The following is a 25,930-nucleotide window of genomic DNA, read 5'->3' on the forward strand; positions in this document are numbered from 1 at the left end:
ACACAAGAAAACATGAGCGTGTGTAAAATGTTGAATTAAAGCATTTTATCTTCAAGACTTTCGTGCTACTTGTGATTGTGGCTTTCGACCTTGATCAACCTAAAATTTGTGTCAATGATGGAAAAAAAAGTGTTTGATTTAATTGAATTGATTTAAGTAAGTGTAAAAACGTCTTCTTTGAAACGCTTTATCCATTTGAACACACACAAGTGCAGATAAGGTGTTCTTTCATTTTTTGACACAGGTGTAACATTCTCACAGTTAATGATCAAACTGTAAATTGTGATGATCTGTTATCCATTAACTCCTAGAGACAACTACATCTTATAAAAACTCTCTTTTGGGTCATCTTAACATCTGATCACTGGTTTGGCTCTCAGGTATCTCACCTTACTCAAAACACTTTTTAAAAATGTACATGTACAAGCTGCCCCTGGTATGACTCTCTTTCTAACCACAGGTTCGTTGCAGCCATGATTGTCTCCTCATCTCTGCTGGTCTTCCTCCTGGTCTCCTCAGCCTGTGCTGTGGTAACTAACCTCATTTAAACACATCCAAATTAAGTGATGTCCATGAATGGACGGTTTACATCCCTTAACTGGGTTTTACATCTGTGTTACCTTTATTTATTTGTTTCTATAATATATATCCTTTATTCACTGTAATCCAAGAGTCATTAAACTATTTATGATGACTATAGTAATGTTGATCACCATTAGGATTTTAAAAGCATAACAAAATAAAATAGAAAAACAGTATTTCCTAATTAAAGCTGATATTTGGAGAGTGGAGTTTTAGCAATGCATTAAATATACAAAATGAGACACCATAAAGAATAATCCTTTATGAAACAATCATGTTTTATTGATTTTATTAAAGCTTTGTAATATTTGCTTTCCGTTCTGTTTCATGTCAACATGTATCATTTCAGGAAGGTAAGATTACATTTAATTCACATTTTAAATTTTGTTTTTGTCCTTTATAATCCACTGATTTAATAATCATATGTTCTTATACTTTATATAGTGTCTTATGCATTTCTATGTTTGTATGGTCCTGTGTGTGTTTCTTTGCATATTGTAGTGCCCAGTGATGACATGAACCTGTCTGTGAGTGAACTGTTGGAGCGAGCCAACAGAGACCGTCGTGAGTAGAGTTACTTCTTTATTTTTAATGTTGTACTAGGAATATTGACTGTTTGTGAAACATGAACTTTAGGTTTCCAAAAAGAAAATGTAAATGGACAAGCATTTAAAGTTTTTCTAAGCTGTTTATCTTTATAATATATAATGGTATATATAGCATGTCTTTACTTTTTGGAATATAATCTGCATGTAATACCACACATAGAGGTTTGGAAATACATACGTATATTCTTTTGTGGCACAAAATTACCTTCTCTACATTGTCTTTATTTTTGCACATTTTTCTGACATATAAATATTGGTATCTTCATTACTTAAGTAGGATGGACCGTTATTTGCTATTACTTTTTAAAGGCGTTGCTGCAAAAGGGTTCATAGAATTTAGTGAACATGGTGATATTGGAATATATTGGAATTTGAAACTAAATGCTGTAGTACGATCATGCCATTTATGATGAAAGCACTTATTGGTCAATAATACAATATGTATTGTATAGTCTTCTATGGGTTAAGTTTCAAAGTTTTAAATTCTTGCCTGCAAATGATTTGTTGACAGTCTCTTATTTGATATCTAAGCTATAGCTATTCTTACAGTATTATATCTGCCCATGTTCTTTAATCTGTTTTGAATCGTTATTACAAGCCCTAAGTAATCTTTCTGCCCATGTTGCAGAGCCTAGTGTGGATGAACCTACCCTGATTGGAGGAGATATTGCAATCAATCCTGACAAGAATGCTGACCCGTGCACTTCCAGAGGCTGCATGTGGCTGAAGAACACAGATGGGAAAGTCTATATCCCTTACTACATTTCCAGCCAATACTGTGAGTTGTTTTTGCCACAGATACACACACATAAACTTGCAGTGACTGTATTCTCTTAGATAAAAGCAAATATATATTATCTCAGCTATAAACAGTATTACTTTAATTTGCATAGTATGTTTTTCAATCAATACTAGCTGCAGTACATGAGATTGTCAACAACATTTTTAACTTAGCTACTTGTTTCAGTCCCAGATTTTCGAAGAAAAAGTGAAACATGTATATGTTTTGAATTAATTCGGTGTGTCTTGCTTTAGCTGTTGTGAGCCTTAACAAATATAATGATGTGCAAATAAATGGACAAAACAAGATTATCTGCGCATCTTGTATTCTCAGATTGGTGACAAGAAAAGTTTGAGTGCAAATATTGTGTGCTTTTGTGTGTACAGCTTCCAGAGAAAGGTCCATAATTGTCAGAGGACTGGAGTCTTTCTCCAGCGTCTCCTGCATCTACTTCAGAACCTACCAAAATGGAGACCATGAGTGGCTGAGCATTGAGTCAAAGGATGGGTGAGTCTCCATAGTTTTCACATCTGCACATTCCAAGTAGACAAAGAGGGGAAAAAGCAAGTTTTTGTATGTTTTTAAAAAATATATTTGAGCATAAAATGCTCATCAGCGCAAGATTTTTTTTTAGTATTTAGACACAAATAAAGGAATGTTTTTTCAATGATGTCTTTGTGGTCAGCTGCTGGTCCTATGTGGGTCGCCAAGGTGGCAATCAGGTGGTCTCTCTGGCCCGCCAGGGATGTCTTTACCATGGAACTGTTCAGCATGAGCTGCTCCATGCTCTTGGCTTCAATCATGAGCAGACCCGCTCTGACAGAGACAACTATATCCAAGTGTACTGGAACAACATCATTGACGGTACGAGTCCCATTCATCATCGCTGTGATGTTTAACTTGAAGACATCCTCCTATAATATTTTTTTGCAGGAATGGATTACAACTTCTACAAAATCGACACACTGAACCAGGGAACTCCTTACGACTACAACTCTGTCATGCAGTATGAGAGGTATGGCACTTGGAACCTCCAAAGATCACATCTAAATATGAACTCCAAAAGTGGTCGCAGTGCACCTCAGTCTAATTTTTGTCTGGAAAATGCCAGATATTACAAGAATAATGTGATGTGAGAATTAGTTGATGCTCCAGTTGCCTTTTGTGCAAGTCATTGGTAAACCAGCTCAACTTTCTAGATTTTATGAAGATAACATACCTCCCTGCTAAGGGTAATGACAGCCAAGGATGTTCCATTGTGAAGTTATTGCTCCGATTTAATTTGAAAAGCTATGGTTCAATGTCTCCTTTACTCATTACAATACACCCTTTGTTTTGAGCATACAAGCACCAGGTTTCTGTTGGAAGTCCTCAACCTCCTGTGCTTGATGCAGGTACGCCTTTTCCAAGAACAACCAGCCTACCATGGTTCCCATTCCAAACCCAAACGTGTCCTTTGGAACGGCCACTCAGATGAGCAGGAACGACATTGATAGGCTCAACAGGCTCTACAAGTGCTGTGAGTAAACCAGGCATCGACATGACTCACAGCCATCTTTATGTTACTGTGGCGAGGGTTTTCTGTTTTGATTGTGATTTCAGTTATTTAAGCCGACAAGGCCACCCGGGGAGTTCAAACCCAAGGAAATATGTAATTTAAAAGGCATGTAGGTCCGTTAATACAGTATGAAAATCAGACGTGATTACCAATATAAAAATATGTATTTTATTTAACAAATCACAGATACTAAAAGAAGAAATACATAGCAATCTTACCATTTTTTCCCCTCACTAAAACACCCTGTAAACTATGCAGTCACCGAAAACCGTTCACCACCAGGGGAAATCCGGGCGCTGGTTCCAGCCGGTGTGTTCTACTCACAAGACAAAATTCAGTTTAGGATCCTTTCACCAAGAACATAATATGGCAAATAATGAATGAGTGTAAAAGAAAACAACCAACCTTTACAGAAGGTAGAGAAATAAACATGCAAAGCAAGCTCAAAACATGCAAACAATATATTGAAAGGAATCCGAAAACTTCCGCTCGTGAATAGTGGGAACAGTTTGCGGCATCAAGTATCAATTAAACAGAGACAAAACAGAGGTTAACACGGTGGCAAGGTGGCGCAGCCACTTGACGGCGTACTGCACTTACGCCTTGATGTGCCTGCGGTGAACAATAAAAAAAAAAGAAGTAAATAAATCATCAATAGATAAAATGATTGCGACTTGCGAAGCTGATCTGAGCAAAATCACATACCTGGCCGAGTGCAGTGGTGACGTGAAGGCTTCCAGCGAGTCGTTCAAGTGGAGCTCTGAGCGGTCAGTCTACAATACATTGATGAAGTGCTGACATGCTCGCAAACCTTAACACGTCGCTCCAGACTCAAGCCGAGGAAATCCGGCTACACAGCCGAGCGTCGTCTTAATAAGCAAGACTGACATAATTTGCTGAACACGAGGGATGAAAATAGCCATTACCGGGAACTTGTAGACCAGAAGGGTCTAATAATATAATTGGTTCCTAATTTTAAAGGGCCGTTCCGCGGCAGATTTTATTATAGCGCTTACAAACCCACTTACTACATTACTAATCAAAATCTCTTGCAGAACCTGCTGCTGACTTCTTCAGTCATATATGGGGTTTGGGATGACCACTGTGGAGGAAACGTATCGGAAGTGACCACTTCACCAGAGATTCTGCAGTCAATAAAAGTGTTCATGCATTGCTGTCTGTGTAATACACACAATCATTTACGATCTCACTAGCATATTCAGAGTTGATGGTACATTGAGAATAATAGACACAAATCTAGCTAGAACTCATTCCAACTGTGCCAACATTGACACAAAACATTTGTCCAACAATTAGATACACAAAACACACAAAAACGAAGCTACTGATTTACAAAAATATTGAGTGGGGTAACTTAGAAGCATGGCCCTACATGATTTAATAATTAATACACATGTTTTAGTACTAATAAGATATTCTTGATGGCAACCAGCTCCGAATCTGAAACCCTTCCATGCATCATCTTCTACAAATGCTTTGTGGATCCATATGGTAATTCAGAATACCTCCATAATGTAATCGGCTGTCCAATCAATATGTTTTCAAACAATGAACGTGAGGAAAAACCAAAAATGTACATAGACACACCTAAATGCAAATATAAAGAAGCACACATTTAAAAAACGTACTCTATGGGTGAAATAATAGAAAACTGAATAATCAATTGCATAAAATTGTACATAATTACTGCCTCTGTGATTGAGTTGCTTTTTCCACTTTCCACAAAAACATCCGGCCACATTACAGATTGCAGTCAGTTAAGACAATCATAATCAAATTATTTGTCTTCAGAATCAGGTGACTCCTGCTTGAGCAAGTCATGATCAGGCATAGGCAAAAGGGTATATTTAAAAATTATATTTATTTATAAAATCTGATCAACAGTCTGTCAATGTTCTACAGAAAAGAGCATTTTTTTGGATGACTCAAGCCATTGAGAAGCCTGCAGCTGCGAGTTTCTCCATTATAATGTCTGCCGTCATGTTGAGCTGGCAAGCTCTTAGTGCCTTGATCAACTCAGATGTTTTATGCTCGGCTCCTCTGCTCGTTCTCCACTCCTTCAGCACCTCTCTGGCTGTCTCCTCCAGGTCAGTAGGGTGTCTCATGGAGATAGAATCCAACTTTGCCTCCGTTAAGCCTAGTTTTCTCCCCAGCTTACGCCACGTTCTGCCCAGGCTCTCTTCCACCACTTCTATAGCCATGTCTAGATTTCCTGCAGAAAACACACAGGACATCCTTAAATGGGGTTCACAATCCATCACAAAATTTCCATTACATATTAGGTATTTTACGGTCCTGACATTGTGCCACAATAGTCACATATTTAAAGTGATCTAGGTAAAAATGTGTCCAACTATAGCAAATGTGTAAAACTAGCCTGCATCTATAAATTAATCCGTGGGTTACTGGCCTGCACTTCTTTTCATTTACCCTTGCTTGTCATGTTGGCCACCATGGCTTTTATTTTAAGGGTGCAAATGTATTTCGTGTCAATAAGAGCATTATGATTTAATCTAATACGATATAAGATTATTGTTGTTCCTACTCTTTTAAACAGTATTATTATTATTCAACGTGAATAGTTGCTTTCATGTGTATTAGTTATAGTTGAAAGTCAAGAATCACTGTCAGGGTTCAAACTATAATCAATGTTCATGAGATTATTGATCATAACACAATAAGCCAACATAAGGTGCATTTAGCTAACTTTAGCTAACTTTAGCTTCAGCTTCTAAAGTTACTTTTCTCCTCGCAGTCCTCCTGTTGCTCCTCGAGTGTTGTCTGACAGTCGAAGTCTTGTAACTTCTTGGACAGATCTGGTCGTTGGATCGAATCCAGGTGCCTCGCCAGGAGCTCCGTCTGGTCTGGACTAAGGTGGTTTCTCTCGGACAGCAGCTGAAAGAGTCTAGTTCCTCTGTCCACCCTCTCCAAGTCTCTTTTACCGATCACATCCCGGCACAAGAATTTGAGGTCCTGGAGCTGACTATTGTCCAGTTGATCTGAAATGTGGAGCAGCAGACTGTCAAACTCCATTCTCGACCCCGAAAGCCAGAATTCCACACAGAACAGTTTGACTTCCGCAGGAAGACAGTGCCCTTTTCTGGGTACCGACTCCCAACTTCGTGACGTCACTTCCTACACGATTGCGCACAAGGTTCTGTCAGTACACGATCGGGGCAGCCTACAGTATCCCGCCCGCGCATGTGCGGTGTCGTCGCAAACTTGATGACGTCACTAATGTTCTCTCTCACAGAGACCAAGCTCGTTCAGCAAACAGTATCGCGGCTGCGCATGCGCGGGATTTGCTGGAAAGCGTTTTTAAACTCTTAACCGCGGAGAGTCAAAATAACCCAACAATGATTTAAAACATATTTACGTGCTGCAATGAAGTAAACACGCGAGAAGATCCGACCTTTGTTTACTTCATTAGTATTTTTATTCACATCGCTATTATTAAACGGATCATAGAAAAATGTTTGGACAGAGAATAATTGAATCTTAAAATACATTTTGACAAAAAAGTAATTTGTTTTAATATAATTGATCCAATAATTAGCTTCATTAGTAATCAGTTGTTTCTAAAGTACATCATCCATTACTACTTGTATTTAATTTAAGTCACTTTCATTTAAGTTGTTTTTTAATATATATATATATATATTAAAAAATAACTTAAAATAACTTAAATATTATATATATATATATATATATATATATATATATATATATATATATATATATATATATATATATACATTACTACCATCTAGTGGCATATTAGTGTAAGTACATCAATTATTCTAAATACATTAAATTGTTAAAGATTTGATAATACAGAATATTCAACTATAGTACAATTACTGTATGCAGACATAAAAAAAACATATTCAGTGTGTACAATAACACAATCACATTTATTCATATTAACACACCATAATAATAAATAAAACAACTTAAATAAACAACTGTCTGTTGGTTCTAATGTTTTAGCAAAAAAAATACAATTTGCCGATTATATTCCATGTCAAGTTGGTAACCGTTAAATTCACTGCTCACTCAAGTTATCTCAGGTTCCCAAAAAAGGGACAAAGCAATCAATTCACGAGAGATCAATCGCCTAAACGTCATACTGTAATATTAAATTTGCATTTGCAATTTACATACATATATCTACTAACTGAAATAGTTATTGAGTAGTTATGAATAAAAACAGAATCTTATTTATAAATTTAAGTCAATCATACGTCATTTTTTTAAACTATAAGCTTTTATGTGTATAGCTGCATTACTTTTTAAAGAATAGGAGTTTTGATAAAGCAAAATATTTGATACATCACCAATATGTTACCTTAGTAACTGCCGAATACAAATAAAGTTACATGAATTAATCATTCCATATAAAACAAATTACTTGTTAATACCGAACCCTTAGTATAAATCCCCCCTTGAAGTCTATACTAATGTACAAATGTGTTTTTGTTTTCCCTTTATTTCTGTATTATAATCACTAACTGTGTGCTTTGACTTTAATTCATTTGGGTGCAATCCTTAGTTTGTTATGTCGTTGTCAGTTAGAATAGAATAGAATACGTTTATTCATCCCCAGAGGGGAAACACACTTTTACAACAGCACAATGAGAATAAAGTGCAAGGAAAAAAAGAAACAATAAAAGAGATAATAAAATAAAACGATCTTAAAAATATACAAATTATTTACATTATTAAAAAATTAACACTATTAACAGAATAAAATAAAATAAAATAAAATAAAACAAAAAATAAAAACACACGAGAAGAAAAACACACTACGGATTAACATCAGGATATTTAAAGTAAAGAGCTACATATCCTGTTATGATTATTTCTAGCCTACTTCGGTCGTAATTAATTCGCTGCATTGTGTTGATACTCCAATAAATTATATTATTTTCCGTTTTTTGGGGGCCTGTATTCATTTGCTGGAGGTTTCTACGCGCAGGGTCGTGGCATTACATCTTTAGGTGCAAGTCCATAGGTGGCGTTGTTGGCCAGTGTTAAGGAACGGTTACAAACGTTTTGATAGTCATCAGGTGTTTTCTTCATTACAGCACGTAAATATTTTTTAAATCATTTTTTTTTTACTTTGACTCTCCACGGTAAAGTTTCAAAACGCTTTCTAGCAAATACCGCGCATGCGCAGCCGCGATACTGTAGGCTGAACGAGCTTTGTCTCTGTCAACTTTTGCATGTTTGCAATGTTTTAAATTTTAAGCAAAACATTTGTTCTGACGACTGCAGATTGGTTTAATTCACAAAAAGGTTTTCAGACATGGTGAGGTTATAGTTGTGTACATTTATTTTCGTTTCAGGTTTTGGAGCAAAACGGACAGAGCAAATGGATGTACATGCACAAGGTGAAATCTATCAAACAAATCCAAAGTCATATTGGAGACCATAACAGGTTAGCACTGACACACATGCTATTAACAGTAGAGACACAAGAAGGTGTTTATTGTATTCGCCTTAACGTGTGCTTTATTATAGATACAACAATTACATTTTTTCTCAGAAGGAACATTTAAAGACAAGATAGTGAATGAATGAAAACTTTGAAAACACTTGAGTGTCTGGCATGATTTTTCTTCAAGTTTGTTATGACATTTTGATCACCTGCCAGAGCTGTGTCTGTATTAGGGAAGTTTATCTGTTGTGAACGTGTCAGTGAATTCAACCAGTGAACAGGTGAACCTCATTTGAGGACGTTTTGCTTTGTGCTCTATTTTAAGACATATTTTGTGATTTTAGCCCTTTCTCTATTCGTTTCGACTTGCTCCCAACTAAGGTCAGGTCCATTTCCTTTTTTTAAAAATTGGGAAGTTCTAAAAAAGCACACTTAGAGAGATTAAAAAATAAACTACATGTTAATACAAAAACTAGAAACAAATATCTGCATTAAATTAAACGTTTATCCAACTTTATAAAAACTTATCACAATCTTCACTCCAAATGTATCAGGTAGTGTTGATATTATTGCTGTTAGTGGACAATAACCAAGTCATAACTGTGGTGAAGTGTTGTTTTATTACAATGGTTTTAAGAGAGATTGTTGTCATTTATGTATTGATACTGCTTGACACCTGCAGAGGTCAGTAACGGGTACATAAACATGTCTACAAAATGGCAGATATGTACTCTAGAAGGAAACTCTTTTCCTGGATGCATGAAGAAATGATTGCCACTCTTTCCTTTTCTGAAAGTCAGAACGTATTGACCGTTAATGGCTTCTTCCTTAAAAAAAACATTAAAAAGAAAAAATCAAATAAATGATCACTTATTTAAATAGGTGTTAGATGATGTGAATATAAATGGCTTAACCAGAAGTTCCTATCAGGTCTTATTGTAGCAACACAGTTGCTGTCTTTGCAGTCATAAAGGGAGCAAAATGAAGCCCTGTTGAAAGACATTAATGTCTCATTATCATAACAAATTTCAACAACGCACATTAAAAGACCAGCTGGCATCTGGCTGAACCTTGAGCTTTTCTTTCCCTTCTTCAGTCTTCTTTATTTCCAAGCACACTTTGCACTAGTAGCAGTTGGCATGTGACACGGGTCTAGAGCGTGGCATGGGAGGACTTTGGTTGTCATTTGATGGTGTTGTGCTTTTGTCATGGCGATTATGGACACGCAGTGTCAGTCGTTTCCCCTGCTCCTCCTTCATAAACATCTCCACCATAAGGATCTTCTCCTTGTGCATCTGGAGGCTGATGTCTTTAGGGATGTCTGGGATGAGCCAGTCTACGAAATCACTCATCAGCATCACCACGTTCTGTGACACACATGCAGAAACTGTGTTACAACAATCTATTTTACTATTCAAACGGATGTACGCTAGAGTTAAAATACAAATACATTAGAGCTAACTATTTTTGTGTACAACATCACTTAATATGATTATTTTTGGGTGCTCGTGAGTAATTTTTCTAACTTGTAGTGTTTATTCAGTAATTTAGCTATCGTTAAAGAGAAAATACAATCTTCTCAAGGCTTCTTTCACCGTTTTGAACATAGCCATAGCTAAGTAGTCATTGTTGAATTGGTGGGATCTGTTTCTCCTTTCTCCACTATAGTCTTACTTCAACTGTAAAGTGCCTTGAGATAACTTTGTTATAAGACACTTTAAATAAAATTGAATTGAATAGTCAGACTACAAATTGCCCAATCAATAATGATTGGTGAGTTTTTGGGAGGTATTACTATTATATGTTGGTTTTCCATAACATTACACATTTGAAACACAGGAACAAGTTAGGAGAGATGGGTTAAGTTAATTTAGTTTTACCAGCGAAAATCAAATAACAAATATATACAAAGTTTAATGCTGAGGACTTCCTAACCTGAAAGACAACAACGAAGGCAAGACGAGCTGATAGGATGGCCCAGAACTCCTTGGACAGTTCGTATGGTGTGCTGGACCAAGGAGGCTCTCTGTAGTCTTTGTATCTGAGGAGGTGAATACAACCCAACATTATAATGGATAACAAGTCATCAGCTGAATGGAGGGCTAACCTGCAAACTTGGACACTGTAACCCAGATGCATGGGCTGCACCGGGTCTGTTCCAGGCTGGAAGTCACTGACGTTGAAGTAAGACAGTGTATGGCTAACAAAACCATGCATGGTTCCATCAGGACTGTACATGTACTGGTAGACCAAACGTGGAATAAAGTCGGATGTGAAGGCGATGACGAAAGCCTAAGGAACAGAAGAATAGTGAGTGTCACCAGCTCACTAACACCATCTGAGGTACGCATGCATGCTTTTACCACTCACATTTACAATGACTGCCACCTTGCTGAGACCTCGGAGGAGGTTGTACCAGATTCCTGTGAGTTAGACAAAGATTCAAACTGGGCGATTCAACAACAATGTTTACCACCTTCCCTGGATAAGCAGGGTTAACAGAGGAAATGTTCACAATGTCAAGGTGCAAATGACCTCCAGTGGCTTACATATTTAATCACAAATGTTCAAGTTAGTGAATGAAAGTTCAACACATAATAATGTACACTCAATGTCCATTCATGTCCACACGACCATCTAAAATGTGTAGAAACACTACTGAAACGCCACCAACCGATGTCTTTTGCTTTGGCTGCTATGGGCCTTCGAAGCTCCATCACAAACTTCTTGGCATCTAGACGGATCTCAATGATATTGTTGAGCAGAGCAAAGAGTGGAGCAAGAGGGAAGGAGGCCACAAAGAGGGTAACCATTCCAAACTGGATGACTGTAGACAAAAAGAAAATAGGTATGAGCACTAATATCACAGCAAATAGAGACAACACAAGACATTACATTTTGCTAATTTGGAGGATAAAGATGGATTCAATCATTACAATTTATCTATACTTAAGTACTTTTCAAAGGTTATTTCTTCTGCCACATGTGAGGTCTTGGGTGTTCCAATGGAACAAAACAAAACAGTAGTGAGGTACAAACTCAAGATAAGGTGAAGGAACTTCTTATCTAAATTTATAAAGTTGATTTACTAATGGTGCATAACAACCTTGCATTCACATTTTTCTGACTCAGGTTCATGTTTCAAATTCCAGTACTACATAATGTGGCACATTTGTACAGTAAGGTGTTTTTACCTTCACAAGATTTTAAAATGTAGTTCATTTTTGATGTCAAAACTATGGAATGTCCATGTAAAGAGCAAGCTTTTTGAGCACCGATATATGCCTCTCAAGTTATCCTACGGTGAATGAATCAGAAACCATCAAAAATATGTTAAAAATGGCATTGTAAAAGTGGTAAAAGTTAGTAACGACGTGGCCTCTGATCAGGGCCATGTTTCAGTTCTTGTTCTTCTAGATCTCAGTGCTGCATTTGACACTGTCGACCACCAAATCCTTCTACAGAGGCTAGAAATCCATATAGGCATACGTGGAACTGCTCTTAACTGGTTTAAATCTTACCTGTCGGATAGAACGCACTATGTACATGTCAACCACCTCTCATCTACACACACTAAGGTCAGCTATGGTGTCCCACAAGGTTCTGTTCTTGGTCCAATACTATTCACAATCTATATGCTCCCACTAGGGGACATGATCAGAAGACACTCTATAAACGTTCACTGTTATGTTGATGACACCCAATTCTACTTCAAGGAAGCCAGATAAAAGAAATCAGCTAACACAACTACAGTCCTGTATTACAGATATCAAGTCCTTGATGACCAAAAACTTCCTCCTACTGAACTCGGAAAAGACTGAGGTTTTACTAGTTGGTCTGCAACATCTGAGACAATCATTAATTAATGATCTAGCTTTACATAATGGACTTGCTCCTGCTACTAGCACCACTGTAAAGAATCTGGGTGTCTGCTTTGACGAGGACTTATCATTTAACTCACACATCTTCGTAACATTTCAAAAATCAGGCACTTCCTTCCTTTGGATGCTGCTGAGAAACTCATCCATGTTTTTGTAACCTCAAGGCTGGACTATATTAACTCTCTTCTGTCAGGAAGTTCTAAGAAGTCTCTCAGAACTCTTCAGCTCATTCAGAACTCTGCAGCTCGTGTCCTGACTAAGACTAAGAGGCGCGAACGCATTTCCCCTGTGCTGTCTTCCCTACATTGGCTTCCTGTAGAATTTAGAATACAATTTAAAATCCTTCTCCTAACCTATAAAGCCTTACATGGTCTCGCACCAACATACACTAAAGATTTAATCCAAACTTACCAACCCTCTAGGACCTTACGATCCTTAAACTCTGATCTATTAGTTATACCACAAATCTCTAAATGTAGATTTGGAGCCAGGGCCTTCAGTTTTTTCTGCTGTGGAACCAACTACCAGCTTCAGTCCGGAGGGCAGACACCCTCTCTATGTTTAAAAACAATCTTAAAACCTTACTTTTCGATAAACTTAACTGTTTATCTTTAGCTGCTATAACTAACTTAACTGTTTATCTTAGCTGCTATAGGCTGAGAATGCTGGAGGAGTTTTAGACACTCTCTGAGCTCTGTATATCCTTCTTTTCTGCATTACATTCATCACCTGTGCAGTTTAAACCCACACCTCTTTATTTCTCTCTCGGAGCCCCAGGGCTCCACCTCCAGAGCTGCAGCTGATCCAGGATCTTCACCACATCATCAGATCCCGAGTTCTCTCCAGCACCTCCATGGACTCTCCTACACTCTCCTCTTTTTTTCTCACTATAATTTCCCTCACTCCTCTCCTTATCCATCTGTCTACCCCTCCTTCCTCCCAGCTGGTCAAAGCGGCAGGCCGTCAACAATGAGTCAGGTTCAGCTCGAGGTTTCTGCCTTCTAAAAGGATTTTTTTCCTCGCCATAGCTCACTGTACAGTGTTTCGCTTCTTGCTCTTTGTTGAATTACTGGGATCTATTTTTCCTTAACTGTATAGTGTCTTGAGATAACTATGTTATGATAAGACACTTTAAATAAAATTGAATTGAATTGAATTGTCACTCTTTCCTTGCCTGTGTACTACATCCTCATTTTCAAAGAAAACATTTATTTATCTGTAATGCACCTTAAAAGACATGCTGAAGTGATTGTAAGCAGACTCACTCATCTCCATGTATTCTGGGTTGATACCAACGAAAGGACCCAGGAAGTGGTCTCTCTCGTGACGCTGCAGTGACTTTTTCAGCTCCTCCTGCTGCTCAATGTCACGCTCAGACTTCCGTTTACGTAGCAATTTCTTCAGCTTACTGCAGAACACATGAATTTGTCAGTTTTGTAAAATTTCATGTCATATTGGATTTGACTTAAGATTAACTCATTGTCATTATCTGATTCTTCATCATGGGCATCTCAATTATTACATCCGGTTTTAGTTGAAGGATCTGTTAATATCTTTTATTTACTCTATTTCTTTCACAAATGTGAGGGTGAATGCATCATGGCGCATTATTAGTTTTCCTACATCAGTTGCTTGTTGTGTTTTCCTTTTTGAATTTCCTAATATAAAAAGTTAAGGTGTAAATGTGCTGCATACTCACGGCAATCCGATCTCAAACAGATTGTTCTGGATCAACTGCTTGCCCAGCATGGTAATGCACAACTGGATGCACAACTCCATCAGGCAGCCAGCATGGGCACACTTTAAAAAAGTCAGAAGTAAAGTCAAAACTGGCAGTTATATACAAAATTCACGTTCACGTCATAATGATAATCTGTGATTTATATAAAGAAAAAACCTATAAAAGTAAGAACCATTTACAGATCTTGATGACAAACCAACAATTTATCTTATCAGTAAGTACATAGTCAAGGACATTATGCTTTGAAGAAAATTGTATTCATTTTGAAACCCCGGGCCGATCTTTGAGCTCCATTCTTTTATTATTTGATTTATATACCTTAATTTAACAATATTTTGGACCATAATGATATATAAATGCTGCCACTAGATGTCAGTGCTTTTACACGAAGAAATCCCATGCAATGCTGACTAACCAAAATTCGTTTTTCATGAAAATTCCGAATATTTCTTCAAAAGGAAAGTAGAAGCAACATATTATACCATGAAATACAGTCTTCAGTGAATGGTCTAACTATATTTTCGAACTCAAAGTCATAATGTTATTTATTTGTTCTACAGCTGAGTAAGAGTCAACTTATATTCCACTTGGCGTACAAGCACACTGCAGTTGATGTATTGGCCCTCTTTGATATTTTCGATATTCTAAATCCTTGGATAAGTTAACCGAATTATGGAAAAACATTGCAAAGAAGATAAGCACAATGAATTATTTTGAAATTGTTTCTGAAGTGTCCTACCTCCTCCATTCTGTAGGATCCAACCACATAGAGGTAGTTACCAGGTCGACCAACAAGTCTGCAAAGTAAACACATAAAAAATTGTGTTTAGTTTTAAGAAATAAACTTTGGTTGCATACACAGTGTGTTCAGTTTACCTTCCTCTGAAAAAGGCCAAATACACAATAGGTGTGAAGGCGTTGACAAACTTCAGGACAAAAGTCTTGAAGATAAGACGCTCTTCGAAACTCTTGTCTGTCTTTGGCACCTCTGGAAGGAGCAGAAAACTGTTGATACACCTCATTGATGTTAATGTTTGCCTTAATAAACACTCACAATAAGCAATATCTTTATCAAAAGTGCATTCGCAGGATCACTAGAATATATTCTCTGTTATTCTCTAGTTCATTTCTAATTTGCTGAACTTGTCACCTTTGCCCAAAACTACATATCTTGCTCACCCAGCCTGGTCAACCAACGAGCGATAGAAGCATAGATCTCATCTAAAATGATGATGATGATGAGGTTGATGATGGCAGCTGTCGTCTTGACAGTTGCACGGATATTTGAGCGGGCGGCAGGATAGTTGCTCATGTGCAAAGCAGCCTTGATGCTGATCCGGTACAAAATGACACCAAAGACCATGACAAAGGTGACTGTGATCTGGAGATTGGAAAGCGACATAATCAATAATCACATCTGTGTGTGTAGAAATGCATGTGTCTAGAAAGAAGACGGTTAGAAGACATAACTCATGAGAAAATATAGTTTACTGTTGTAGTCTACATCTGTCTTTTTAGTTCAGAGCTTATGAAGACAGAAAGCCAAAACATTTAATGAAGGCTATCATGACGATAGTCTTTTTCGGGCAAATACATTAGATATCAGATATCAGCAATTTTCAATAGTTATCATTTCAGAGAGAAAATCTTTTTAAAGTCATTAGTCTGACTGTTGGGAAATGTGTGTTATAAAAGCAGCAAGTTCACTGTAGGAAAACAATAAACAAATAAAACATACTTACTTATATACACACACTGCAAAAAAATATTATTAATTAAAAAATACAATAATAATTATTTAAACATTTCAAATAAGTCCATCTTTGCAATGATCATGTCAAATAAAGCAACATTATTTAAGGGAAATAGCAAGAACACTCAAGCAGACTCACCATGAATAACATCATCACCACTGTTGTCATGTACGCTGGCAGTCTGTCCATGCATGTCAACTTTACCTTCTCATCCTGGAAGGAACAAATAAGTAAACAGATACCAGATGGATTCCACCATGGCATTAGTCCTTTGTTCATTTTTTAATAATATATAAATGTATATAAAATAAAAAAAGAACAACATTATTTGAGATTGGATTTATCTTGACTGATCACCATCATTATTATTATTATATAATATTTATGTACTTGATCTGCCTGAACTTACTCTCTTATCCCTCCCATATCTTTTAATACCCGGGCAAAAATAATAATAAATAATAATAAAATCGTATCGAACTAAAAATACACCTAGGTTAGGTTAGGTTAGGTAGAACTTTATTTACCTATTATTATTATTATTTATTTTATTTATTTACCTGCAAGCACACCCAAGTATACTGCCTTATTAACATATAAATGAACAATTGTTTTTTATCCATTATACATTTTTAACAAGGAAATTATGCACTTTTATTGTTTTGCACTGCATAACACATCTGTACAAATACTAACACAAACAGACACAGTCAAGCGAAGCTTATTCTGCCGAGAGCCATCATGTCACATTAATTTCATCTGAAATGTAGGTCAAGGAGTTTCAAGAATTTCTCTACAATTGTGTGTTTTTAATCATTTAATCTAATGGTCACTGACCAGGAAATACATAGTGATTGATAAAGATTCATCAGCTGACTGCTTGTGCTTTATTTTTATTAATTACCTTTTAATTTTAATTTTATAGTAAGTAGTATCTACATGCAAACATAATGGTAATGTTATATTTTTCAATTTCATGCTGAAATATTATACATCTTATAATATTAGTACAATATATATATATATATATATATATATATATATATATATATATACATTTGTTATTAAAAAAAAAAAAGATCCTATTCCTCGTTTAATGTTTATTTATGTTTATTTTTCATACAATGATACTTGTCTAACAGCAGGTTTTCTTACAGGATAGATCATTGATTTTGATAGAGCACCATTATAACTTACTATTTTAATGGAATTTGACTATTCAGTGTAGATTTTTTTTATAAGATAAACAGATTTAACATCAGTTCATGCAAATGCACAGCCTGTTTTTCCTAACCAAGAGCAGGCAAGGAAAAAATGACAGGATAAGTCATATAGAAGGATTTTATTGTCACTCTAATACCACTAATTGTAAAGTGGAGAGGAGGAGAGTGTTCTTCTGTAATTGAACAAAGAAAATAAAACTTACCTTAGGAGTCGAATTCTCCAGTTTCATGGTCTTCTGCATGACCCGGAACTCATATTCTGCTCGGTTGTGATCCTGCAAGAGAAGTGGGTTTAGGTTCTATAGAAAATGATTGAGTCAGGTGTTAGTGAGCAGGAAGTGCGGTAAACATGCTCAGATGCTGTGATGCTGCTTGAGTTTAACAAGGAGACAGATATGCTGCTTCATATAACAAAACGTTAGAGGCATGTGAAGTTGAAGGTCAAAGAGAAAACCCTGTGGTCACACTATAGATGGATGAAGATCCGGAGCTTTTAAGTTCTACAGGAAGTCACGTTTTGGATAAACCTGAATGCAGAGTTGCAAGTTGTTCTAAATGGTTTGGATGGAAGTAATAAACTGAGTTTGTGGTAAACGACATATCTTACAATTTGAGAACCAACAACATCGAATTATATAAAAAATTTGATTTGAAAAGTGATTCTTAAAAGTGTTTGGATTTCTGTGCTTGTTTTTGAGTATGTATATTGATGTTCATATATGTCCAAATCCACCATGAATTCAGTTGAAAGAAAAAAGGAGGAACCAAAAGAAATTAACCAGAACCAGATGAGAGGAAGAAATAACCCGGCTCTCACGATTTCCCTCCTGACTGCATAACCCAACCCACATCATTACCCCCACACTTATCAGGATCTCCTGAAGGTACAAGAATTCAGTTTTTCTCAGTTGCCTTGGTGCTTTTCTCAGATCAGCATGAAAATGCTCATAACTATTAGTTCAACCTCCGCAACATTTAGTCATTTGAGCACATCATAGTAGCAATTTCTCCTTCCTCTGAACAAATTGAAAATGCTTTTGGACATGTATCAGTTGCTTTCATACAATTATCTGCTGTTTTATAACATTGTCATTTGCTTATGTCATGTCAGTCAAAATGAACTATACTTATGGATGCTGAATAGTCATGACAGATAGACAGGAACGTCTGGATGTGCCAGAATGATTTACCTATATATGTACAGATACAATATGTCCTGTTACATTGTTCACATTGGTCCCCGAGTTGTGACCTTTTTTTTGCATTGGAAAAACACTGAGAGAATAATCTGTCCATTTGACGATCTTGTTCATAAACAATGGTGTCAAGACTCATTTTGATGACACTTGCAGTTTCATTGACATGAATACTTGCTTTTGAGGAATAGAATATAGACTTACTTTTGCTTTTTTGAGAAATGCACTAACTGCTGGGCAAATGTTAATAGTGATGTGAGAAAAGCACCAAAGTGACTGAGAAAAACTGTAACTATTTAAGGTTTGCTTTGGTAAGGTTTGTTTGTTTGCTTGATTTTCCAGAACATTTAGAGATATTTTAAACTAAAATAAGTGAATATTACTTCTTTAATAAAGATCATAATGCATCTCATCTTAATTGTCTTCTGCTTTGCAAAGTGAAAAATAGTTTAAGATTTAGATAGAGACGAGTCACAGCCACCTCTCAGCATAAATGGCAGAAGCAGTAAAATAGCAGGTAGACTACAGCCTGGCAGCATCAAAAAGTAGAGCGAACAGCAAACAGATATCAGAAACCTTAAGGAAATAAACATTAGATAGAAAGAGAAAATATGTATAGGTGGACATGATTGAGCCAAACCTTGTGCTCCTCCTGAAAAACATCCACACATGAGGACATAATCAGTGAGTGATAAGCAACTTGACATTTATTTCACATTTTTTAACTGACACAACAAATGATGGATGGATGGATGGATGGATGGATGGATGGATGGATGGATGGATGGATGGATGGATGGATGGATGGATGGATGGATGGATGGATGGATGGATGGATGGATGGATGGATGGATGGATGGATGGATGGATGGATGGATGGATGGATGGATGGATGGATGGATGGATGGATGGATGGATGGATGGATGGATGGATGGATGGATGGATGGATGGATGGATGGATGGATGGATGGATGGATGGATGGATGGATGGATGGATGGATGGATGGATGGATGGATGGATGGATGGATGGATGGATGGATGGATGGATGGATGGATGGATGGATGGATGGATGGATGGATGGATGGATGGATGGATGGATGGATGGATGGATGGATGGATGGATGGATGGATGGATGGATGGATGGATGGATGGATGGATGGATGGATGGATGGATGGATGGATGGATGGATGGATGTTCATAATAACAACAGTGAACAATGACAAACTCGATCAACAATTGTCTTCCCTTCAAAATCGATGACAAAAGGTTATCCACCTATAGAATATTAGTATCATTTATTATTAATATAACATAAGATAATGTCACACAGCCTTTTATCACATTTAAATGCAAGTGTAAAAAGTTGTCTGCTGCCAAGAATCCTTCTTTGGTACATGTTGGACTGATCATTAAATAAAGAAAACTCCAATAGATCATTGTTACATAATGTCTGGCTGTTTGTAACAATTTGTTATCTGTCATTTCCCAACTTGTCTGTTTACTCCCACTGGGCTGATATAATACTTGTCAAGACCTGTACCACTTGTTTAGCTTGCACTTAACAACTCAGTCTGCTGCAGACATATCATCTTTACACTGTCTCTGCTACTCAGTAGCAATGAGTAACCTTAAGGTTAAGGTCAACTCTTAAAAACTTTACAGCAGAAACCTTTACCAGACCTGGATTTGAATATAGATGTGTAGGGCTCAGCAGTTGCAATAGACTTCCTTTACAGGTGGTGACTTGAATCACATCACATTGAGAGAAATAATATTGTATGATATACGTCTTAATCAGATCTAAGTACATTCTCTGCTATTTATTTTGTAAAAGTAAGCTATAAATATCTTAAATGATCATGATAAAAAACATGCAGGTACCATGCCATGAAACATGGTGGCAAGAAAAGGTTGTATAATAACTAGGGCTGGGGTTATGGTAAAATATTTTTGCATGACCAGACCTGCTCCTCTTCACCAAATCCTGTCAGGTCCCAAATGTAGTTCAGACGCATCTGCCGTCTCTTCCAGTGTTCCATGAAGAGCACAGCTATAAGAAGAGAAAAGAGTTAGCACATAATAGCATCCCAAAATAAAAATAAAAATTGAAAAATATGTGTTAGCAAACTTAGCAATGCTGTAAATCACCAATAAAATAAATACTGTTTTTCGAATTGTAGTTTGATGCAGTTGGACTTGAATAGACAGCTCAGACTCTTGACTTGGAGCTTCTGTATTGGAGTTTATCCCAGTGGATGAAAGGGTAGAATTCCTCAAGGTTGTGGTAAAGGTAAGTTTTTCTCTGGACTCACTGGTCGGAGAACTAAAACGTGCTCTTTCTGGTACAGCATTGTTCTGCTTGAAAATGTGATCACTAATGTGGGCAATGACCTGTACTGGGTTTATTGGGATTAAAAGCTTCTCTGACCTTAACCAGAGTTATTCAGATTAATCACAGAGTTTCTGTTAAGTAAGTGTAATTCAAATCAATTTCTTTCAAGTTATAATTTTTATGAAAAAACGCACATTCAACATTAACAAAAATACATCTCTTTTAAAAATACTATTTTTCCTTTCCTTTTCTCCTTCATTTTCTTTCTTCACATCCCACTAAAAAAATTGAACATATGAGATATTATTTACAATGAGTTGCAACCAATAGTCACAGGCTGGTATAAATTATATTATATGAACTACAATATGGTTCCAATGAAAAGCATCCACAGTGCAGTGAGTCATTGATGCTGCTAATGGGTAAATTGTATTTCTTTTAACTCTTTCTTTTTTTTCTTTTATTATTTTCATCTCATCTTTTAAGGATTCTGCTTGTGTAATCTCCTGTGATCGTTTGCTTGTCAAAATAAGAATAAGCCTAGGGCATATGACTGAAGGCTCCTGTTGCAGCTGACAGATGGCAATCTTCTCTGGCAGAACATCAGAGGAGGTGTCACGGCCCACACCGTGTTTTGCCACCAGAGCAACCAAGCGATAGGCCAAAAATGGACTATTGAGAACTAGGTACTTTAGTGTGGAGGGACCGTCCCTTTTGGATCTTACATGGCTGCTTTATGAGGCTTGTGCCGGTGGAAGAGAGACAAGAGTGACATCAATAAACGGATCGATAATGAAGGTTTTCCCTTAAGCCAGCAGATATACCTTATAATCAGTGTTGTTCTCTACAGCCGCAGCTATAATATATATATAATATTCATTTTGTTTAACTTGAAATATACCAAATGTAAGATGCTTATGTATATAATATTTTAATTTATTAACTCACAATACACAATTGTATAGCTTAATTGATCTGTTTTTAATTTAGTTTTTTATCAACAATTTTATTTGGTATCAACTTGGCCACGCATATTTTTAATTATTGAATGTGGCAAGATGCTGCTCTTGTGTTTGTTCTTACCCCAGAGAGCCATGAAGATTGAGAAGAAGACAGTTGCAGGGTTGTCAAATAAATGACTGGCTCGGGCTGTACCACAAGCCGACACAAGCTTCCAGTAGCTGCAGGCACGGTCACACAGTGGACACATGGTGATATTATTCCGTGCATCACAGATTTCCATGCTGGCAATGCATAGGGGCAGGAAGGAAACACAGTTTTAGAGACAAATTTACAAATCAGTATAACATTGCCAAATTGTTTTTAGGTGTGGTGTAGTACGTCCATTGCAATGTTTAGAAACAAAAACCACAAACAATTCATACTAGCCCCCAAATGTATATTTCAGATGTGTTCATTTAACTTTAAAATGGCATTAGGTTGCCAAAATAAAAACATAATAAAAAATAAATGCAATTTACCTGGGGATATTATCATCGACGGTGGCGCAGCCATAAAGAAATACTATTACTCCCACAATGGCAGCAGGGATCAGCATCTGCGTGTAAACTCCTAACCACGCAAAGTAGAGTCCAACTTTTTCTCCAAAATACTTTCTATGAGAGCAGAAATAAATACAAACAGAACTGTCAATAACTCTGTGTCATCTTTAAAATGTATCCAAAATACAAGAATTACTGAACAAGACTAACAAGAACAATTCAAATTTTTGCCATTTAGAATTACTATAAACAATTCTGTTGTAAAATGTATTTTGGATTTAAAAAAATATTCCAATTGAGCTTTGGCTTTCCAGAGGCTGTTTTCAAGCAAGCAAAGATCTTCAATAAGATGCCCATAAATGTTTTACCTGATAAGTCCGATGGGCTGGTATTTGTAGAAGGCGCTGTAGCTGGCCCATTGTTCATGCAGCAGCTATGAGAAAAATCAGTCAGCAATTAATACATTAAATTAAATTATATATGTGAAATCCTACAGCATGTGTATGACTGCTCTGTTAAGACAGCAGGTAACTTGACACTTGATTGATGTGGTGAGAATAACCTCTGAATCAATGTAAAGAAAACAAATTATATGGTAGTGGATTTCATAAAAAGCAAACACTGTCCCGCCTTCCGTGCAAAGCAGTGGATCAGGTGGAGAGAAGTGTCAGTCTTGGAAGCTTGTTGTGTCAACCTACAGCTCCTGGATCACCGTGTTAAGCTGTACAAAGGATGACCCAGACAGTACCCTCCCCACTACCATGGACCTCTACAGCTCCAATCCACACCTATGGAATTATGTTCATCAGCATGTGTGTATAACTTGTAAATTGAGGATTTTTTCACTGGGTGGAATTTCAGGCAAAAACACATTTTCTATGTGGATATTTATTTTGTTTTTGATAAAAATAATGTTCAACTTCGTCAGTCCAAAATTGTTATTTTACTATTAATAGAAACAGCGGAAATATTCTACCTTTTTCCGTAAATGTTAAAATCGTTAACATGTGATAAAGAATGAAAAAAATAATTCATCATTATCTTATTGACAGCCTGCTAAATATTTTTCATCGACTGAGTATGCATCAAAAACGTTTTGTACCACAAGCTGTCACTGGCTTACACTAGCTGCAGGCACTATCACACAGTGGAAACATGGTGGTATTATTCCGTGCACCACAGATTTCCATGCTGGCACTAGCACTTTTGCCAGGCATGCATCGAATACTGTAAATTAAATGTTGATCTTTTTTCTCCCAAAGCATTAGGTAAGAAACAAAAGAAATAAAGAAAATCTTACTTTTCTGTCATTAGGCCCTTCATTGAGACCCTCAATCTCACCCTGCAGCAAATGCACACGTTGTTAGCAGTCAGGTCATTTTTTCATTTTATAAAGTTTAATATGCCATTGACACACTTACATCATGTAAAGGAAATCCTGACGTATAGACACCATTGGCCAGTAGACTAGTGATGCCTGTAAAAAAATTACAAAGAAAATCTATATAATTAAATACAGTGCAAGTACAGTCCAATTGTATGTATTACATTTTTTATCAATTAAGGCTCCACATTAAGATCAATATGATTTTTAATGATGTATTGGTTCAGGAAAAGTGCAGTGAAAGAAACATTTGCTTGTATTGCGACAAATCGTGATTGCTTATTGATTTTTTTGCACACTCATTGATGGCTCGACATCTTACCCATGGGATATTTAGCTCTGATGCATTTGGTTCTTTTCAGCACCTCGTATACCTAAGAACAAAAGTACAATTAATCATAAGAACAGATGGACAATGACATCCACTCTTTGTTGGCAAATCTATCTGGCTTTCAATTGACAGTAGCTCAGACTAGGCTGGTATAATGCTTCCAGTAATGGGAAATCAATAGCATTACAGATTAAAAGGAAGACTATTGTGCATCTTAATTGTTATGTAAAAGATTATCGATAATGATTTGTGGCAACAATATTGACCACCCAGTGTTGGGGGCTGATTGAAAAACTTTTAAATTGAATATATCCAGTTAATATAACCAGTTGGAATCAATACAGAGAGTTACCATATTGAACAAAAGAAACAAAACTTGCAATTGAACTTCTTGTCCTGCTGTCAAAGAACTTGTCCTGGTTAGAAAGATCAAATCTGGCAACAAAGGAGAACAATACAGTGTGAGCAATGACTTGGTTTTTTATTGACACATCTTTCACGATTTTCACTTTCTTATTTAGTTTTAAACTAAACACTGTCTGTGAACAATTAAAAAAACACAAGTTACACTTCACAAACACAAGATACATTAAATATAAAATGCTTTCTGCAATTTGAATAGGATCCATTAATGCATGAATTGGTTTAAGTTGGCTGTAGTGTCGGACCAAGTACTCTCCTCAGTGAAGGTCCAGTTGCCCTTCCTGTCACTCACTCATTATTGCATTGCCATTTGACTGCGTTCTCAAAGAAGCCTGCCAGGGCTATATATTCAACATGATAACAATTATCCTCCAATATAATCATACCTCAAACATTTATATTAAGTATGAATCAATTGAATATTGCAAAGTAAAAAATCACAACTGAGATGAAAACATCCCCATGATTTTTTTTTAATACACCACACTCAGTTTTATTAATTGTTTAACATTAGGTGTTGTTGTTTTGATTGTTCAGAAGGCTGAAACAGATACCATAAAATCAAAAAGAATATAGTAATATAGTCATCCACAGTCAAATAAAAGTGATTTTGGTTATGAAAAACAAAACTGGAATTACCGAAACATACAATACCACTTTCCTGTTTTCCCATGTTGCCTTGTCTAGATTTATGTGAACCCAGTCGTTCTTACTGATGCCAGCAAGGGATTGAGTTTAAGCTTGTTTATTATATTCATCAGCATTCGAAACGTTGTGGCCGTCCACTTATTACTGACAGGATGTGATGAGCCTCCCTGTGGATTGTCAGATGTTTAACTGGAGAGGAGAAAGGATGGTGATCTGGAGGTAGTCGCAGTTATAAATAAATGTGTCAGCCGCCCACTCTCTCCTCCATACATCTCAACCTGCAAACACTTTCTTCCCACTCTGGTCGATGACTTTCCAAGCACAAAGGTCCTTCATGATATTCGTGGCATAACACAGACATAGCTTGCAGTCAACTCTGCTACCAGGATCTTATATAGTAAGTAAGTAAGTAGGTTTCATTTGTAAAACACCTTTCACAGACCAGGGTCACAAGGTGCTTTAAAAAAAATTCAATGCTCAGTTAAAAATACATATTTATAGACTTTAAAAGGCCAAGACA

The 25,930-nt window shown here is 36.6% G+C and overlaps 3 protein-coding genes across 6 annotated transcripts in view; 1 reads left to right on the forward strand and 2 right to left on the reverse strand.

Annotated features, from left to right (window-relative positions):
* The first annotated feature begins 1,037 nt into the window (after positions 1 to 1,037).
* LOC148087242 (high choriolytic enzyme 1-like) lies at positions 1,038 to 4,704 on the forward strand. Of its 2 annotated transcripts, XM_087785441.1 has the most exons (7): positions 1,038 to 1,146; positions 1,819 to 1,968; positions 2,358 to 2,478; positions 2,657 to 2,835; positions 2,905 to 2,986; positions 3,366 to 3,490; positions 4,585 to 4,704. In XM_087785441.1, coding segments are annotated over exons 1-7 (708 nt in total). In that variant the 5' UTR covers positions 1,038 to 1,097; the 3' UTR covers positions 4,587 to 4,704. The 2 variants fall into 2 exon arrangements, with proteins under 2 accessions (XP_087641567.1, XP_087641566.1); XM_087785440.1 differs by lacking the exon at positions 4,585 to 4,704 and having other exon boundaries at positions 3,366 to 3,498.
* Positions 4,705 to 5,392: 688 nt separating this feature from the next.
* fadd (Fas (tnfrsf6)-associated via death domain) lies at positions 5,393 to 6,624 on the reverse strand. The gene is made up of 2 exons (XM_087785442.1): positions 6,292 to 6,624; positions 5,393 to 5,762 (listed from the first exon to the last, which is right to left on the reverse strand). The coding sequence occupies exons 1-2, from the start codon at positions 6,581 to 6,583 to the stop codon at positions 5,476 to 5,478; spliced, it is 579 nt and encodes a 192-aa protein (XP_087641568.1). The 5' UTR covers positions 6,584 to 6,624; the 3' UTR covers positions 5,393 to 5,475.
* A 2,238-nt stretch (positions 6,625 to 8,862) lies between these two features.
* ano1a (anoctamin 1, calcium activated chloride channel a) overlaps positions 8,863 to 25,930 on the reverse strand; it is a 35,267-nt gene continuing 18,199 nt past the window's right edge. For 2 of the 3 annotated variants that reach the window (XM_087785446.1, XM_087785443.1), the window contains exons 6-26: positions 24,720 to 24,774; positions 24,331 to 24,382; positions 24,046 to 24,101; positions 23,925 to 23,966; positions 22,993 to 23,057; positions 22,604 to 22,738; positions 22,206 to 22,366; positions 20,755 to 20,840; positions 19,426 to 19,437; positions 17,793 to 17,864; positions 16,505 to 16,579; positions 15,792 to 15,993; positions 15,489 to 15,600; positions 15,352 to 15,409; positions 14,571 to 14,671; positions 14,137 to 14,279; positions 11,665 to 11,817; positions 11,361 to 11,413; positions 11,098 to 11,282; positions 10,926 to 11,031; positions 8,863 to 10,357 (exon numbers count right to left, since the gene is read on the reverse strand). In XM_087785446.1, the coding sequence (XP_087641572.1) occupies positions 10,115 to 10,357; positions 10,926 to 11,031; positions 11,098 to 11,282; positions 11,361 to 11,413; positions 11,665 to 11,817; positions 14,137 to 14,279; positions 14,571 to 14,671; positions 15,352 to 15,409; positions 15,489 to 15,600; positions 15,792 to 15,993; positions 16,505 to 16,579; positions 17,793 to 17,864; positions 19,426 to 19,437; positions 20,755 to 20,840; positions 22,206 to 22,366; positions 22,604 to 22,738; positions 22,993 to 23,057; positions 23,925 to 23,966; positions 24,046 to 24,101; positions 24,331 to 24,382; positions 24,720 to 24,774 (2,167 nt within the window). In that variant the 3' untranslated portion in view covers positions 8,863 to 10,114. The remainder of the gene's footprint in view (positions 10,358 to 10,925; positions 11,032 to 11,097; positions 11,283 to 11,360; positions 11,414 to 11,664; positions 11,818 to 14,136; positions 14,280 to 14,570; positions 14,672 to 15,351; positions 15,410 to 15,488; positions 15,601 to 15,791; positions 15,994 to 16,504; positions 16,580 to 17,792; positions 17,865 to 19,425; positions 19,438 to 20,754; positions 20,841 to 22,205; positions 22,367 to 22,603; positions 22,739 to 22,992; positions 23,058 to 23,924; positions 23,967 to 24,045; positions 24,102 to 24,330; positions 24,383 to 24,719; positions 24,775 to 25,930) is intronic. The other variant, XM_087785444.1, reaches the window with a different exon arrangement.

This window comes from Callionymus lyra, chromosome 2, assembly GCF_982586985.1.
Source record: "Callionymus lyra chromosome 2, fCalLyr1.hap1.1, whole genome shotgun sequence".
Taxonomy (NCBI): domain Eukaryota; kingdom Metazoa; phylum Chordata; class Actinopteri; order Syngnathiformes; family Callionymidae; genus Callionymus; species Callionymus lyra.